General features: G+C 41.4%; 1 protein-coding gene across 5 annotated transcripts in view; it reads left to right on the top strand.

The window, feature by feature from the left end:
• The window catches only part of LOC117091704 (zinc finger protein 616-like), a 64,568-nt gene extending 48,744 nt beyond the window's left edge, over window positions 1–15,824 (top strand). For 4 of the 5 annotated variants that reach the window (XM_033224383.1, XM_033224384.1, XM_033224388.1 and 1 more), the window contains one exon: window positions 10,109–14,861. In XM_033224383.1, the coding sequence (XP_033080274.1) occupies window positions 10,109–13,155 (3,047 nt within the window). In that variant the 3' untranslated portion in view covers window positions 13,156–14,861. Of the gene's footprint in view, window positions 1–10,108 lie in introns of all 5 variants that reach the window. The other variant, XM_033224382.1, reaches the window with a different exon arrangement.
• The last annotated feature ends 2,200 nt before the right edge of the window (window positions 15,825–18,024 follow it).

The following is an 18,024-nucleotide window of genomic DNA, read 5'->3' as shown; positions in this document are numbered from 1 at the left end:
AAGGGGTGGCCTGCCCCTCCACACCTGTGGGTGTTTCTCGTTAGGTAGAATGAGAGACTTGAGAAAAGAAATGAGACACAGAGACAAAGTATAGAGAAAGAAAAGCGGGGCCCAGGGGACCGGCGCTCAGCTTACAGAGGACCCACTTCGGCACCGGTCTCTGAGTTCCCTTAGTATTTATTGATAATTATCTTTACCATCAAAAAGATAAGGGAGTGGCTGGACAATAGGATCATTGTAGGGAGGAAATCAGCAGTAAGACATATGAACAAAAATCCCTGTGACATGAATAAGTTTAAAGGAAAATGCTGTGCCTTGAGAGGCATATGCAAACTCTCCATAAACCTTTTAGCCCTTTTAGCAGCATTGCTCCAGCAAGCCCCAGCTTATTCCTAAAGGCGGTTTTCTCCTTGCTCAGTAAACAAAGCATACAATCGGGTCTTACACGGAGATGTTCCATTGCCCAGGGACGGGCAGGAGACAAATGCTTTTCTCTTACTTGAGATTAAGAGAATGGTGATGACCTTTAACCAGCAAGCAGCCTTTAGGCACCTATTTAACAAAGCACATCCTGCACAGCCCAATATCCATTAAGCCTTGAGTCACCACAGCACATGTCTCTTGCAAGGACAAGGTTGGGGGTAGGGTCGCAGATTAACAGCATCTCAAATACAGAACCAAATGGAGTCTCTTATGTCTGCTTCCTTCTATATAGACACAGTAACAGGCTGATCTCTCTTTCTTTTCCGCATATTTCCTATGCATATATATTCTGCTGCCTTCTTTGTACATCAGTGGTGGTTCCAGAGCTGAAGTTGGCAGAGAACTTTATGGCAGAGTTAAAATATCCAATTCCGTTTTCTGTCCATGTGCTTTTTTGTTTGTTTAAAACAGGTTCTTGCTCTGTTGCCCAGGCCGGAGTGCACTGATGTGATCACAGCTCACTGCAACCTCTGTATCCTGGGCTCAAGCAGTCCTCCCACCTCAGCCTCCCAAGTAGTTGGAAGTATGGGTGCGCACCACCATGCCCAGGTAGAGACAGGGTTTTACTATGTCACTCAGGCTGCTCTTGAACTCATGGGCTCAAGGAATTCTCTGGTCTTGGCATCCCAGAGTCCCGATATTATAGGCTTGAGCCAGTACGCTTGGCCTATCTCTGTGGCCTATCCCTAACCCTGTGATCCGCCCATCTCAGCCTCCCAAAGTGCTGGGATTACAGGTGTGAGCCACCATGCACGGCCAAAGCTTACATTTTTTAAGTCCACATACTTTGTTTTAAGTGACCGCTACTTTCATCTGGTGCATTTTCATGTATTATAAGTGAACTTTGTTTTATTTATTTAATAATCAGTTCCTTTTTTTTTTTTTTTTTTTTTTTGAGACGGAGTCTCGCTCTGCCGCCCAGGCTGGAGTGCAGTGGCCGGATCTCAGCTCACTGCAAGCTCCGCCTCCCGGGTTTACGCCATTCTCCTGCCTCAGCCTCCCGAGTAGCTGGGACTACAGGCGCCCGCCACCGCGCCCGGCTAATTTTTTTTGTATTTTAGTAGAGACGGGGTTTCACCGTGTTAGCCAGGATGGTCTCGATCTCCTGACCTCGTGATCCGCCCGTCTCGGCTCCCAAAGTGCTGGGATTACAGGTGTGAGCCACCATGCACGGCCAAAGCTTACATTTTTTAAGTCCACATACTTTGTTTTAAGTGACCGCTACTTTCATCTGGTGCATTTTCATGTATTATAAGTGAACTTTGTTTTATTTATTTAATAATCAGTTCCTTTTTTTTTTTTTTTGAGATGGATTTTCACTCTTGTTGCCCACGCTGGAGTATAATGGCATGATCTCAGCTCAGCACAACCTCCGTCTCCCAGATTCAAGCGATTCTCCTGCCTCAGCCTCCTGAGTAGCTGGGATTACAGGCTTGAGCCACCGTGCCCGGCCAATCAGTTCCTTTTTTTTTTTTTTTTTTTTTTTTGAGGCGGAGTCTTGCTCTGTCGCCGGGGCTGGAGTGCAGTGCCGGATCTCAGCTCACTGCAAGCTCCGCCTCCCGGGTTCACGCCATTCTCCTGCCTCAGCCTCCCCAGTAGCTGGGACTACAGATGCCCGCCACTCGCCGGCTAGTTTTTTTGTATTTTTAGTAGAGACGGGGTTTCACAGTGTTCGCCAGGATGGTCTCGATCTCCTGACCTCGTGATCCGCCCGTCTCGGCCTCCCAAAGTGCTGGGATTACAGGCTTGAGCCACCGCACCCGGCTAGTTATTCCTTTTACTCTCGTTTCCCCTGACTTAATTCCTACTATTAAATTTGTTAATGAGACTGGGTGTCATGGCTCAAACCTGTAATGCCAGCACTTTGGGAGGCCGAGGTGGGCAGATCATGAGGTCAGGAGATTGAGACCATCCTGGCTAACATGGTGAAACCCCGTCTCTACTAAAAATACAAAAAGTAGCAGGGTATGGTGGCCGGCGCCTGTAGTCCCAGCTACTTGGGAGGCTGAGACAGGAGAATGGCATGAACCTGGGAGGCGGAGCTTGCAGTGAGCTGAGATTGCTCCGCTGCACTCCAGCCTGGGCCACAGAGCGAGACTCCATCTCAAAAAAAAAAAATTTGTTAATGAAATTGATTACAGTTCTTTTCTTTGGAAATTTTTTAATACCTTGAATATATTTTTTAAATATAGTTACTATCTTAATTGTAGAAATACCATGAAAGAGATTGGTCATACTTTGTTTTTTGTTTTTTGGGTTTTTTTGAGATGGATTTTCACTCTTGTTGCCCACGCTGGAGTATAATGGCATGATCTCAGCTCAGCACAACCTCCGTCTCCCAGATTCAAGCGATTCTCCTGCCTCAGCCTCCTGAGTAGCTGGGATTACAGGCTTGTGCCACCACGCCGGATTAATTGTGTATTTTTAGTAGAAGCGGGGTTTCTCCATATTGGTCAGGCTGATCTTGAACTCCCGACCTCTGGTGATCTGCCCATCTCAGCCTCCCAAAGTGCTGGGATTACAGATGTAAGCCACTGCGTCTAGCCTGGTCATACTTTGTTATATAAGACATACTGCTTTTCTGTAGTAAATTTTGTTATGCCCAGACCGTTTGTTCCCCGAAGAAGACCACCAGAGTCCAGAGTCAAAGCCAAGCGGCAAGGATCTTTAATGCAAGTTCGAACTTGGTCCCTCCGTTCTATAACATACAAGAGGGCCTCAAACAATGCGTGCGCTTGCTTTTTATAGCTCGAGGTAAACAGGACTTGTCAGGTTACAGAGGAACAAGGCATTTCTCTAGGCTACAGCATTACAATTGGTTTACATGTTAATGTGAAGTTATGCTTTTAGCAGCCTTCTTATCGGTTCCTGCGCTTTGACAAACGGTTGTAACCTTATTGGAGCTTCCCCAGGTGTTGTTTTTCTTCATGTGTTTGTGTCGGGCAGGCATATGGGGCTCAGGAAGTTGGGACAAAATAGAGGATTGTTTGTACTGGGCCCAGGACTAAGATATGTGGCAGACACTGGTAATTAGAGCAGGACAGAGACTTTCACAACGTTTGTCCTTACAATGTCTGGAGTCTATAGATAACCTTAATCGGTTAGGTCCGGGGTCGATCTTTAACTAGGCTCAGGGCGCCGCCCGGGCTGTTTGCCTGTGGCCTTTATTTCTGCCTTTTAGTCTCTTCATTTGATCTCTTTCAATTTCAGTTTCCTAAATATAACTTGCTGGACTTTCTTTAAATCACCCTTTTTTTTTTTTTGGAACAAAAGCTATATTATAATAATTATTCTCCAGTCTATTTTAATGTCCATCATCTTATACTGAATTATTATTTTCAAATCTTACTTTATTATACATGTAGCCCATTTCTTGCACTTCAAGGACTTCTCAACTGATGTTTATAAAACCTACATATTTTTTCCCATCATGCTTAGGGAATGAGGAATAAATTTTTTTTAAAAAATTGTATTTTATCCAGAAGTGTTTTTCCTAAGTTTTCTTCCAGGATTGTTGTAGCCTGGGGTCTTACATTTAAGTCTATATTCATCTTGAATTAATGTTTGTGTATGATGAGAGACAGGGGTCCAGTTTCACTCTTCGATAGATGGCTAGCCAGTTTTTCCAGCACCCTGTGTTGAATAGAATTGTCTTACCTCAATTGTCTTACCTCAATTGTTTTTGTTGACTTCGTCAAAGATCAGTTGGTTGTAGGTATGCGCCTGTATTTCTGGGTTTCCTATTCCATCCCATTGGAGATCTGTGGCTGTATTTCTGGGTTCCCTATTCTGTTCCATTGGAGATCTTCTATTTTAATGGAAGCATGTATATCTAACAGTTTTCTATCTTAGCACTGTTTTCTCTGCATACATAAGTTTTGGTATGTTCTATTTTCATTTTCCTTTGTTTTGAGGTATTTTATCATTTCCCTTGAGATTTCCAATTTGACATATTGACTGTTTAGGAATATGTTGTTCCCACGTATTTGTTGATATTCTAATTTTTTTTCTGCTGTTGATCTCTAGTTTTACTTTATTATGATGGGATAAGTTACACTTTATGATTTCAGTCTTTAAAATGTGTTAAACAGGTCAGGAGTGAAGAGGGCCAGCCCCTCCACAACCTGTGGGTGTTTCTCGTCAGGTGGGATGAGAGACTGAGAAAAGAAATAAGAGACAGAGACAAAGTCTCTGGGCCCAGGGGACCAGCGCTCAGCATACGGAGGACCCACGCTGCCACTGGTCTCTGAGTTTCCTCAGTATTTATTGATCATTATCTCTACCATCTCGGAGAGGAGAATGTGGCAGGACTATAGGGTAATAGTCGGGAGAGGGTTAGCAGGCAAACATGTGAACAAAGGTCTCTGTGTCATAAATAAGTTTAAGGAAAGGTGCTGTGCCTTAATGTGCATGCACACAGACATCTCGGTGCAATAAAGAGCAGTATTGCCACCAGCATGTCTCACCTCCAGCCCTAAGGCGGTCTTCTCCTATCTCACTAAATAGAACATACAGTTGGGTATTGCACCGAGACATTCTATTCCCAGGGATGAGACATTCTATTCCCAGGGACGAGCAGGAGACAGATGCCTTCCTTTTATCTCAACTGCAAAGAGGCCTTCCTCTTTTGCTAATCCTCCTCAGCACAGTCCCTTTACAGGTGTCGGGCTGGGTGACGGTCAGGTCTTTCCCTTCCCATGAGGCCATATCTCAGGGTATCACATGGGGAGAAACCTTGGACAATACCTGGCTTTCCTGGGCAGAGGTCCCTGCGGCCTTCTGCAGTGTATTGTGTCCCTGGGTACTTGAGATTAAAGAATGGCAATGACTTTTACCAAGCATACTGCCTTCAAGCACTTTTTTAACAAAGCACATCTTGCACAGCCCTAAATCTGTTAAACCTTGAGTCAACACAGCAGGTGTGTCTGCAAGCACAGGGTTGGGGCTAGCATTACAGATTAACAGCATCTCAAGGCAGAAAAATTTCTCTTAGTACAGAACAAAATGGAATCTCTTATGTCTATTTCTTTCTACATAGACACGGTAACAGTCTGATCTCACTTTCTTTTCCCCACAAGGAGTTTGAGACCAGCCTCGCCAACATGGCGAAACTCCGTCTCTACTAAAAATACAAAAATTACCTTGGCGTGGTGGCACGCACCTGTAGTCCCAGGTATTCGGGAGACTGAGTCAGGTGAATCACTTGAACCTGGGAGGCAGAGGTTGCAGTAAACCAAGATCACGCCACTGCCTTCCAGCTTGGGTAACAGAGCGAGACTCAGCCTCAAAAAAAAAAAAAAGAAGTGTTAAAAAGTTTTATTTTTAAATATTTCTTTTGAAGAATGTTCCGTGTGGAGTTCAGAAAAAATTCTTCTGTGCTGTTTTTGGGTGATGTGTTGTGCATATGTAGGTTAGGTCCAATTTGACGTATAGTTTAGGTTGCCTAGTTACTTACTTTTTTTCTATCTGATTGTCCTATTTATAAAAGTGGTCCGTTGAAGTCTTTTATTATTACTGTGGAACTTTTCTCCCTTTAGTTATGTTTCTCTTGCTTCATATATTAAGGATCTCTAATATTAGGTGCACCTATATCTGTAATTGGTATATCTTCCTAGTGAATTAACCTTTTAATTATTATATAATGCCCTTCTTTGTCTCTTGTACCAGTTTTGACATAAAGTCTATTTTGACTGATATTAGTTTAGCCACCTCTGATGTCTTTCTGTTACCATTTATAAGGGGTATCTTTTTTCATCCTTTCAGTTGAGCCTGTGTATGTCCTTCAAATAAAAATGAATCTTTTGTGGACAGCATGTAGTTGGAGCCTGTTTTTAAAATTCATTCAGCCAGTCTGTATCTTCTGATTGTGGAGTTTAAGCCACTTACACTTAATGTAATTACTGATAGAGAAGGACTCACTGTTGCCATTTTGCAGAATGTTTCCTATATCTCTTAGATTTTTTTGTTCTTCATATCTGTTACTGCCTTTGTGTTTGTTTAGTTGATTCTTTCGTCTTGACATACTTTTATTTCCATTGTGTGTGTCTTCTATACATTCTTTGTGGTTATCATTGCAATTACAGAAAACACTTTAGATTTATAACATCTTGTTTTAAACTGATAACAGTTTGACTTCAGTCACATACAAAAATGACTCCTTTACAGGTCTGCTCCCATGTTATGTTTTTGATATCCCAGATTACTTCCATAAATACTGTGTCTCCATTAACATGTATTTAAACCTTGGCCGGGCGCGGTGGCTCAAGCCTGTAATCCCAGCACTTTGGGAGGCCGAGGCGGGCGGATCACGAGGTCAGGAGATCGAGACCATCCTGGCTAACCAGGTGAAACCCCCGTCTCTACTAAAAAACACAAAAAGCTAGCCGGGAGAGGTGGCCGGCTCCTGTAGTCCCAGCTACTCGGGAGGCTGAGGCAGGAGAATGGCGTGAACCTGGGGCGGCACAGCTTGCAGTGAGCTGAGATCCGGCCACTGCACCCAGCTTGGGTGACAGACCGAGACTCCGTCTCAAAAAAAAAAAAACAAAACAAAAAAAACATGTATTTAAACCTTGACAGCAGTTTCCTGCTTTCTTAGTTTTTTCAGACTAATATTTGCCTATTTTGCTAGGGTTTCTTCTGTACCCCAAGTCTCCTTAACATTGTTGTACTATCAATAAGATTTTATGTTGTCTTTTTGTGTGTGTACAAAATGAATTCATCCATCTCCTCTTCATGGCTGTTATCAAATTTTTTCTTCAGGATTATATTGTAGGAACATTTTTTTCACGTGTCTCTTGATATGTAGGGTTGTTGAGCATATGCCTGGAAATACAACGCATGGGACATTCAGTTTGATAAATTTCATAGCATATATTATAGAGACATAAGTCTGCTTTCTTCCCATATCCTCACACTGCCTCCTTTTTAACTGTCTTCCCTTGTCCTGTGCACATAGTGTAATTCCTATGTTTAAGTATTGGTCAGTATAATGCTACTTCTAATTTAGTTTCTTTTTTCGTCGAAAGTCAGGATTTTAACTGTTGCTTGTGAAATTATATACCCACAGCTCTGCAAGCACAAACCCTGCTGCCCCATGCACATTACTCCTTGCCCTTTCCTCTTGCCTTTTCTCTTCCCTGGCCTTTCCTAAAATAGTACTTTGTTCCAGACAGACTACCTGGCTACTTACTAGCATATTAGTTTTACCCTCCTATTATTGCATAACTCCTTCACCTCCCACACTACTCTCACTCTGTAAGGGATGACCCTACTCATTCACTTGATCACTTCTTTTTTTTTTTGGAGATGGAGTCTTGCTCTGTCTCTTAGGCTGGAGGGCAGTGGTGTGATCTTGGCTCACTGTAACCTCTGCCTCCCGGGTTCAAGCAATTTCCTGCCTCAGCCTCCCAAGTGGCTGGGACCTGCCACCACACCCAGCTAATTTTTGTATTTTTAGTAGAGATGGGGTCTCACCACCTTGGCTGGGCTGGTCTTGAACTCCTGACCTTGTGATCCACCTGCCTTGGCATGATCACTTTCTGAGAACACTGCCTAAATCATTATATGCAGGGAATGATGACTCAGATACTGTTATTCATGGGGATGGCTGAATAATGCTTTTGGCAACACAGCATGGTTCTTGAAGTATTTCTTTCTACACTCTTAGTATTTGGGGTGACCTGTTATCTGCAGAACCTGCTTGGGCAGTTTTTGAATAAAAAACAGTGTTTGATCCTGCAAAGGTAGGTGCATATTTTACTTTCTTTGTAAATTGGACGTAAATACATAAATCCCATGGGCGTACTTTGCTTGTGTGTTAAATAGTGATAATTCACCTCAAGACTTTTTAAACAAGTTAGTACGGTTAGCTAGTCTAGAATATTGTGTTTTTTAGTAAAGACTCACAGATTTCTTTGTTAAATAAAGCATATCAATATTGTTCCATGTTTATAATGAGATAGCATATTGGCTTCACCTTAGTCAGCCTGGCTACCTATAGTAGATATTGTAGATTGGGTGGTTGAAACAACAGAAATTCACTTTTCACAGATCTGGGTGATGAGAAGTCTAACATGTCAGAAGCAGCCATTTTGGTTCTTGGCATGGGCCTTTTTACAGGTTTACCATGACTTTCTCTTTCTGTGTCCTTATATGGCAGAGGACCTAACTGCCTCCCAAAGACCACACCTCCAAATACTATCACATTGAGGATTGGGTCCTCAACATAGGAATTTTGGCAGACATAAGTCTTTATATCAAAGCAGCCTTCATTGTATCTGTAAGTTTTCATTTTGTAGTTTCTTCCAAACAATGTTTGTTGTCTTTTATCTTAGTTCATATGCTTTTCAAGTAGAATCTCTGTATGATATATATTTTGTGGCCAGTTAATTAGGTAATTAGGGGCAATGAATAGGACCAGGTGTGGTGACTCATGCCTGTATGTAATCCTGGCACTTTGGGAGGCTGCGGCAGGCAGATTGCTTGCCCTCAGGAGTTCGAGATCAGCCTGAGCAACATAGTAAAACTCTGTCTCTACCAAAACTACAAAAAAATCAGGTGGGCATGGTGGTGAACATCTTTGGTCTCAGCCATTTGACAGGCTGAGGTGGGAGGATCGCTCGAGTCTTAGAAGTGGAGGTTGCAGTGAGGCAAGATTATGCCACTTCACTCCAGCCTGGGTGACAGAGTGAGACTCCATCTCAAGAAAAAAGCACAGTGGATAGGGAGTTGCTCTGTTGATTGTTACATAGTTGTAGGCATGAAGTCGTAGTCAGTATTTCTGATTTCCTTCCCCACTTTTTATTCTATATTATGTTGTATATTTACCTTTCTCCCATCCAAGTACTAACCAGGTCTGACACTGTTTAGCTTCTGAGATCAGCTGTGTTCCAGGTGGTATGGCCAAAGACATATTTATCTTTCTTTTATCTTTAAAAGTCAGTGATCTCAACATATTTTCTAGTTATCATATGCTGTCTCTAGAATATATATTCTTGCTTATTATAAAGGGAGAATTGTTTAGAATTCCATACTATAAATTTGTATATTTGCATATGATTCAAATTTGTATATATAATATACAAATTTATAGTATGGAATTCTAAATATATTGTATATTGTATTTTACTTACGTGCTGGTTTTCTCTGAGTTATTAATTTTATTTATTAATTTTTATGATAATTATTAATTAGTTGAACTTGTGAATATTTACTGTTACACTGTATCTTGCTGTAGTTTGACATTTGTACACAGCAAATATGAAGTGAACATATGTAACTTTTATTCTCTTATGAGAGAGTCACGTTTTCTGCCAATTGGTGTGTAATTTGGTGTCATTGGTTGCAAAATACTTGTTTTAGTGCCAGTATATGTTTGCACAACGTAAATCTTTTGGTCATAGGATGTTTGAAACTAGGCTTTCCTAAATAATTTGAATTACATGTAGTCATCCTTTCTTTACTATAGACTTCTATTCATTTTATATTTCTAAAAATAAAAGATCATGGTGGAGAACTTTCACACCTGTCTAGTATAAACATTATGCTTAGTGTAGTATGTTTCCAATATAAAGTATTTATCAATAGTAGTTATTTTTAAAAAACTCATGTTCATTATATTTTGCAGGTATCTCTCCTAAATGTGTGATCAAGGAATTACCACCAACAGAGAACAGTAATACAGGAGAAAGGTTCCAAACAGTGGCACTGGAAAGACATCAAAGCTATGATATTGAAAATTTATACTTCAGGGAAATACAGAAACATCTATATGACCTTGAATTTCAATGGAAAGATGGTGAAACAAATTATAAAGAAGTGCCAGTGCCCCATGAAAACAATCTTACTGGTAAAAGAGATCAACATAGTCAAGGGGATGTAGAAAACGATCATATTGAAAACCAGCTTACATCAAGCTTTCAGTCACATCTGACTGAACTGCAGAAAGTTCAAACTGAAGGGAGAATGTTTGAATGTAATCAAACGGAGAAGACAGGTAATAACAGTTGCTTAGTTTCTCCACACATTAGGGAAAAACATTATGTATGTAATGAGTGTGGCAAAGCCTTTAAAGCATCTTCCAGCCTTATTAATCATCAGAGGATACATACTACGGAGAAACCTTACAAATGCAAAGAGTGTGGCAAAGCCTTTCATCGGGCCTCCCTACTAACTGTACATCAGGTAGTCCATACAAGAGGGAAATCATATCAATGTGATGTATGTGGCAAGATCTTCAGAAAAAATTCATATTTTGTAAGACATCAAAGGAGTCACACTGGACAGAAAGCCTACGTGTGTAATGAATGTGGTAAGTCCTTTAGTAAAAGTTCCCACCTTGCAGTTCATCAGAGAATTCATACCGGTGAAAAGCCTTACAAATGTAATCTGTGTGGGAAATCCTTTAGTCAGCGTGTCCATCTTAGACTTCATCAGACAGTTCATACTGGAGAGAGGCCCTTCAAATGTAATGAGTGTGGCAAAACCTTTAAACGGAGCTCAAATCTCACTGTACATCAGGTAATCCATGCAGGAAAGAAACCATATAAATGTGATGTATGTGGCAAGGCATTCAGACATAGATCAAATCTTGTATGTCACCGGAGAATCCACAGTGGAGAGAAACAATACAAATGCAACGAATGTGGCAAGGTCTTCAGTAAACGTTCAAGTCTTGCAGTGCATCGGCGAATTCACACTGTAGAGAAACCTTGCAAATGCAGTGAATGTGGCAAGGTCTTCAGTAAACGTTCGAGTCTTGCAGTGCATCAGAGAATTCATACTGGACAGAAAACTTACAAATGCAATAAATGTGGCAAGGTCTACAGTAAGCATTCACGTCTTGCAGTGCATTGGAGAATTCATACCGGAGAGAAAGCTTATAAATGCAATGAATGTGGCAAAGTTTTCAGCATACATTCACGACTTGCAGCGCATCAGAGAATTCATACTGGAGAGAAACCTTACAAATGCAAAGAGTGTGGCAAAGCCTTTCATCGGGCCTCCCTACTAACTGTACATCAGGTAGTCCATACAAGAGGGAAATCATATCAATGTGATGTATGTGGCAAGATCTTCAGAAAAAATTCATATTTTGTAAGACATCAAAGGAGTCACACTGGACAGAAAGCCTACGTGTGTAATGAATGTGGTAAGTCCTTTAGTAAAAGTTCCCACCTTGCAGTTCATCAGAGAATTCATACCGGTGAAAAGCCTTACAAATGTAATCTGTGTGGGAAATCCTTTAGTCAGCGTGTCCATCTTAGACTTCATCAGACAGTTCATACTGGAGAGAGGCCCTTCAAATGTAATGAGTGTGGCAAAACCTTTAAACGGAGCTCAAATCTCACTGTACATCAGGTAATCCATGCAGGAAAGAAACCATATAAATGTGATGTATGTGGCAAGGCATTCAGACATAGATCAAATCTTGTATGTCACCGGAGAATCCACAGTGGAGAGAAACAATACAAATGCAACGAATGTGGCAAGGTCTTCAGTAAACGTTCAAGTCTTGCAGTGCATCGGCGAATTCACACTGTAGAGAAACCTTGCAAATGCAGTGAATGTGGCAAGGTCTTCAGTAAACGTTCGAGTCTTGCAGTGCATCAGAGAATTCATACTGGACAGAAAACTTACAAATGCAATAAATGTGGCAAGGTCTACAGTAAGCATTCACGTCTTGCAGTGCATTGGAGAATTCATACCGGAGAGAAAGCTTATAAATGCAATGAATGTGGCAAAGTTTTCAGCATACATTCACGACTTGCAGCGCATCAGAGAATTCATACTGGAGAGAAACCTTACAAATGCAATGAATGTGGCAAGGTCTTCAGTCAACACTCACGTCTTGCAGTGCATCGGAGAATTCATACTGGAGAGAAACCTTACAAATGCAAAGAATGTGGCAAGGTCTTCAGTGACCGTTCAGCTTTTGCAAGGCATCGGAGAATTCATACCGGAGAGAAGCCTTACAAATGCAAAGAATGTGGTAAGGTCTTCAGTCAATGTTCACGTCTTACAGTGCATCGGAGAATTCATAGTGGAGAGAAACCTTACAAATGCAATGAATGTGGCAAGGTCTACAGTCAATATTCACATCTTGTAGGGCATCGAAGAGTTCATACTGGAGAGAAACCTTACAAATGTAATGAATGTGGTAAAGCCTTTAATCAGGGCTCCACACTGAATAGACATCAGCGAATTCATACCGGAGAGAAACCTTACAAATGTAATCAGTGTGGGAATTCCTTTAGTCAGCGTGTCCATCTTAGACTTCATCAGACTGTTCATACTGGAGACAGACCTTACAAATGTAGCGAGTGTGGCAAAACCTTTAAACGGAGCTCAAACCTCACTGCACATCAGATAATTCATGCAGGAAAGAAACCATATAAATGTGATGAATGTGGCAAGGTATTCAGGCACAGTTCACATCTTGTAAGTCACCAGAGAATCCACACTGGAGAGAAAAGATACAAATGTATTGAATGTGGCAAGGCCTTTGGGCGGTTGTTTTCCCTCAACAAACACCAAAGAATTCATTCTGGCAAAAAACCTTATAAATGTAATGAGTGTGGGAAATCTTTTATCTGTCGCTCAGGCCTCACTAAACATCGAATAAGACATACTGGAGAGAACCTTACAACTAAACTCAATGTGACAAGGCCTTAGACGTTGTCCTAGTTTCTAGAATCACTGAATAATTCGTACTTACTATTATAGCTTGTATATTTTTTCCTTCTCTTGAAATCCCTGTGGAATTGTAATCTCCAGTATTGGAGGTGGGGCCCGTTGGGAGGTGATTGGATCATGGAAGTGGATTTCTCAAATTGAGAAAGATTTAGCATCATCCCCTTGGTGCTGTCCTGGCAATAGTGACTTCTCTTGAGGTCTGACTGTTTAAAAGTGCATAGCACTTCCCTGTTGCTTGCTCTCATTCCCACCGTGTGAAATACCTATACCCCCTTTGCCTTCCACCATGATTTTAACCTTCCTGAGCCTTCCCTAGAGGGTGATCAGATGCCAGCACCATGTTTGCTGTTAAGCCTTCAGAAATGTGAGCCAATTAAACTCTTTTCTTTATACATTAGCCAGCCTTAGGTATTTTTTTGTAGCAATGCAGTTATGACCTAACACATTTACACATGCAGTAAATATACCTAAGTTTTAAGCTAGTGTTCACTACTCACTAGGTGTAAGAATATGTATACATATTCCAGGATGTATGCATACTGGAGAAAAATCACAGAAGCATAATACGTGTGGCAAGAATTCTACTCAAAAGTCAAAACTTGTGAATCTAGGTAATTCAAAGGGATGTATGAAATGAAATGAGGGTGGCAAAACCTTTAGTAGAGTTCAATCACTACTTGTCATAAGAGAGTTTATACTGAAAGGAAATCATATAAATGTATGTGTCAGAGGCTCTCCCTAGGCATCAGAATATACATCTTTGAGAGGAACCACAGAAACGTAATGTGCATGCTAAGGCTTTTACCCCAACATCAAAATGGAAACAGAGTATTCATACTAGAGAGCAACCTTACAAATGGTTTTAAAAAATGAAATGTTCAAAGACCTGGAATCAACCCAAATGCCTATCAGTGATAGACTGAATAAAGAAAATGTGGTACATATACGCCATGGGATACTATGCAGCCATAGAAAGGAATGAGATCATGTCCATTGCAGGGACGTGGCTGGAGCTGGAAGCCATTATCCTCAGGAAACTAACACAGGAACAGAAAACCAAACACCACATGTTGTCACTTGTGAGTGGAAGTTGAACAATGAGAACACATCAACCCAGGGAGGGGAGCAACACATACTGGGGCCTACCGATGGGGGTGGGAAGGTCAGGGAAGTGGAGCATCAGGAAAAATTGCTAATGCATTTTTGCCTTAATACCTAGGTGATGGGTTGTTAGGTGCAGCAAACCACCATGGCACATATTTTCCTGTGTAACAAACTTGCAAACTGTGCACATGTACCCAGGAACTTAAAGTGAGACAAAACTAGTGTCCATGCCTTTGCAGTTTGATTGAACGTATAGAGGAGAAAGATCTTGTAAGTATGCTGAACATGAAAGGAACTGTAAGCAGTAGTGTGTCTTCAGGCTTTACCAAATTATTCCTATTTGAGAGAAAACTTGGAAATGTAATCAATGTGGCACAAATTTCAACCAGTTCTTTCAACAGACTACACATCTTTGAGATCATGCTAGGGATAACCAAATCTGCTACTCCAAGATTGGCCTGGATTATTACTGCAGAATTACTGCCAGACAATATTTGTTAAAACTCAGGACAGTATGTATTTTAAAGGAGCAAGTGCATGTGTGAAAATGGCTCATTCAGTTTACAAAATATTACATTAAATTTGAGGGTTTTTTTTCCTTTTGTGACTTGCTCTGTTCCCCATGCTGTAGTGCAATGACACCAATTCACCTCACTGCAACTTCGGCATCCTGCCTTCAAGCAATTTGTGCCTCAGCCTCCCAAGTAACTGGGATTATAGTCGTGCCACTATGCCCGGATAATTTTTATATTTTTTTGTAGAGATGGGGTTTTACCATGCTTGCCAGGCTGATCTCAAACTCCTGGCCTCGAGTGATTTGCCGCCTTGGCCTCACACATTGCTGAGATTACAGGCATGAGCCACCACACCCGGCCAATCAGACGTTTCTTAAAACAGCTACTAGACTATGACCTTTATCCTAAGGTTTGAAGTCTATCATCTTCCTCACATATCCTTCATTGTGGTATCTGGGAATGGATCAACAAGATGAGAGGGCCTACTTCATTCAGTGTGGTTCCTTCATTTCCATGCTCCCTGAAGATTAAGGTCACTGAATTTTAAAATTCAGTATTGGGTGAGTTACACAGCATGGAGTAATTGGGAGAATAATGTAAGTTTATGATGTAAGTTGTGCTTGTGTTCAAGGTGTCCATTAACATGTAGAGTGCCACTCTGGGTTGTAGGAAATAATTGCACAACCAACTGAAATACCAGTGAGGACATCGATGGAATATTAAGGTTATTCATGGGAGGTAAGTGATAGGTTACTAGAGATGGGTTATGTGGGAGAAATAATGCAGAGGAATGGTCATCTCCATTGAATGACAGCTGTTATAAATCAAAGATAAATTTAAAATTAGTCTTATTCTTGGAAGTGGAAGACAGCAGTTATCAGAGGGGAGAATTTAATCAAAAGAATCAGAATAGCATGTTCACAAGCCAGATTCACGTTGAAGCATTTACTTTATATTTTACTGCTCTTATATTCAAAATGTATCAGAAGTCTCATGGTTCAATTAATAAAACGTTACTCATTTTCATAACTCAGTGACGTTCCTTTCACCAACACAGATTTATCCCATCTTAGTAAAGAACTTCCTAACAACTGCATTACACTCTGCTGGTTCAAATAATGTGCGACAGCTATTTTCTATGGTGAACTCAAACAACATAGATTTTTGCCTGTACTGTAGTCCCCCTTTAACCCGTAGGATGCCTTCCAAGTGTCCTCTAGTGGATAGCTAAAAGTGGATAGTACTGAACCCTAAATATATAGTTTCAGTCAAGTTTTGAGGTGTGACAGCAAAGCTAGTGCTGATTATTATTATTCACACTCATGTACAGAAGATTTATGGTAAATCTTAGCATCTTCATCTGTATTATTTTCTTATTAAGTCAATGACCTTTCACTTTTTAATTTAAAGGAGGCACTTTACAGCTTTCTTGCTTTCTCTCTTTTTTGTTAGGGGGTTTTGCTATGTCACCCAGGCTGAATGCAGCCATAATTCACAGGTAAGATCTTAGCACACTGCAGCGTCAAAAAGTGGTCCTCCCACCTCAGCCTCCAGACTACCTGAGACCACAGGTACATGCTGTTGTGTCTAGCTTACAGCTTCTCTGAGATATCCAAGTTGCAAGCCTCACTACTTTTGTGCTTTGGGGCCTTTATTAAGTAAAACAGGAGATACTTGAACACAAACACCACAATACTCTAACAATGCTAACTGAGATGACTACTAAGTGACTAAGAGATGAGTAGGTTATTCTGTGTGGCTACACTGTATAAAGGGATGATTTATGTCGTGGGCGGAACAATGTGAGATTTCATCACATGGGTGAGAGCAGTGCACAGTTTAAAATTTCTGAGTTACCTTTTTTGGGAATATTCCATTTAATGTGTTTGGATCACAGTTGCCATGGGTAATTGAAATTGTGGAAAGTGAAACTGCAGATAACGTGGGATGACTGTACCAATGTGTTGGGGGAGGGAGCCAGCTGGTTGTGAGATGTAAGTTTGTGATTCTAAGATAACAGCTTTGCAAAAAACTGCAATTTGTCAGTTCACCAATATTGATGATAATGGTGCAAGCTTGGTGAGCTAAGAATATTCCTCAAAACCTTTGTTCCCACTGCCCATTCCTGGGGACAGTTATGGGTTCCTAATGACATCACCACAAAGACACTCTGGAGTGTTTGGTAAAGGCTGTTTCTTTTCAATGATTGCTGGAGGCAGACGGGATCAAATAAAAATAGAACATTGTGGGCTCCCAAGGCTGAGGTGGCGCTGGAGGACGCCGGCCAGACTGTGGAGCAGCAGTCTCCTTCTTGTGCACGTGCCTGAAGTGCACGTGGGTGTTTGAGGAAGTGGGGATACAGCATTTAATGGAAAATGGATGCTTAAGAAGTAAAAAATGGGAGGCTTCCTAGATGATTTTCATTGGCCAGAATATGAATGTATTGACTGGGGTGAGAGAAGGAATGCTGTGGCGTCCGTTGTAACAGGTATATTGTTTTTTACAGGCTGGTGGATAATGACGCAGCTGTGGTGTATCCTAGGCCAGAACAGTTGAACCATGCCTTTCACACGTGGTGTATTTCCCACATTGGCTTTCTTCATGATAAAAATGCTGTATCCAATGCTCAGGTGAGAGGTGATAGCTGTGAAAGAGGCTGTTAAGGAAGAACAGGTGCTTGAGTTTGGCTCTTCATTGGTTTCCTGTCGATGTTTAGGGTACTTACTGCTTCCATGGGGATTCTTTTTGGTGCATATGTTACCAAAACACTCTGATGTACAAATTTAGAAGAACTGAAGAGCTATGGACCTAAGATCACTTCTTTTTTTTTTTTTTTGAGACGGAGTCTCGCTCTGTCGCCCAGGCTGGAATGCAGTGGCCGGATCTCAGCTCACTGCAAGCTCCGCCTCCCAGGTTCACGCCATTCTCCTGCCTCAGCCTCCCGAGTAGCTGGGACTACAGGCGCCCGCCACCTCGCCCGGCTAGTTTTTTGTATTTTTTAGTAGAGATGGGGTTTCACCGTGTTAGCCAGGATGGTCTCAATCTCCTGACCTCGTGATCCACCCGTCTCGGCCTCCCAAAGTGCTGGGATTACAGGCTTGAGCCACCGCGCCCGGCCCGAGATCACTTCTTAAATCACATTTTCCTTGTGTTATATTCTGTTTGTAGGTAAGTTTTTATCTCAGTACACATTGCCAAATGGAGTAGCTTGTACATTAAATGTTTTGTT

The sequence above is a fragment of the Trachypithecus francoisi genome, unplaced genomic scaffold, assembly GCF_009764315.1.
Source record: "Trachypithecus francoisi isolate TF-2019V2 unplaced genomic scaffold, Tfra_2.0 Lachesis_group12, whole genome shotgun sequence".
In the NCBI taxonomy this organism is placed as follows: Eukaryota; Metazoa; Chordata; class Mammalia; order Primates; family Cercopithecidae; genus Trachypithecus; species Trachypithecus francoisi.
This window is presented reverse-complemented; position numbering and strand designations above follow the sequence as displayed.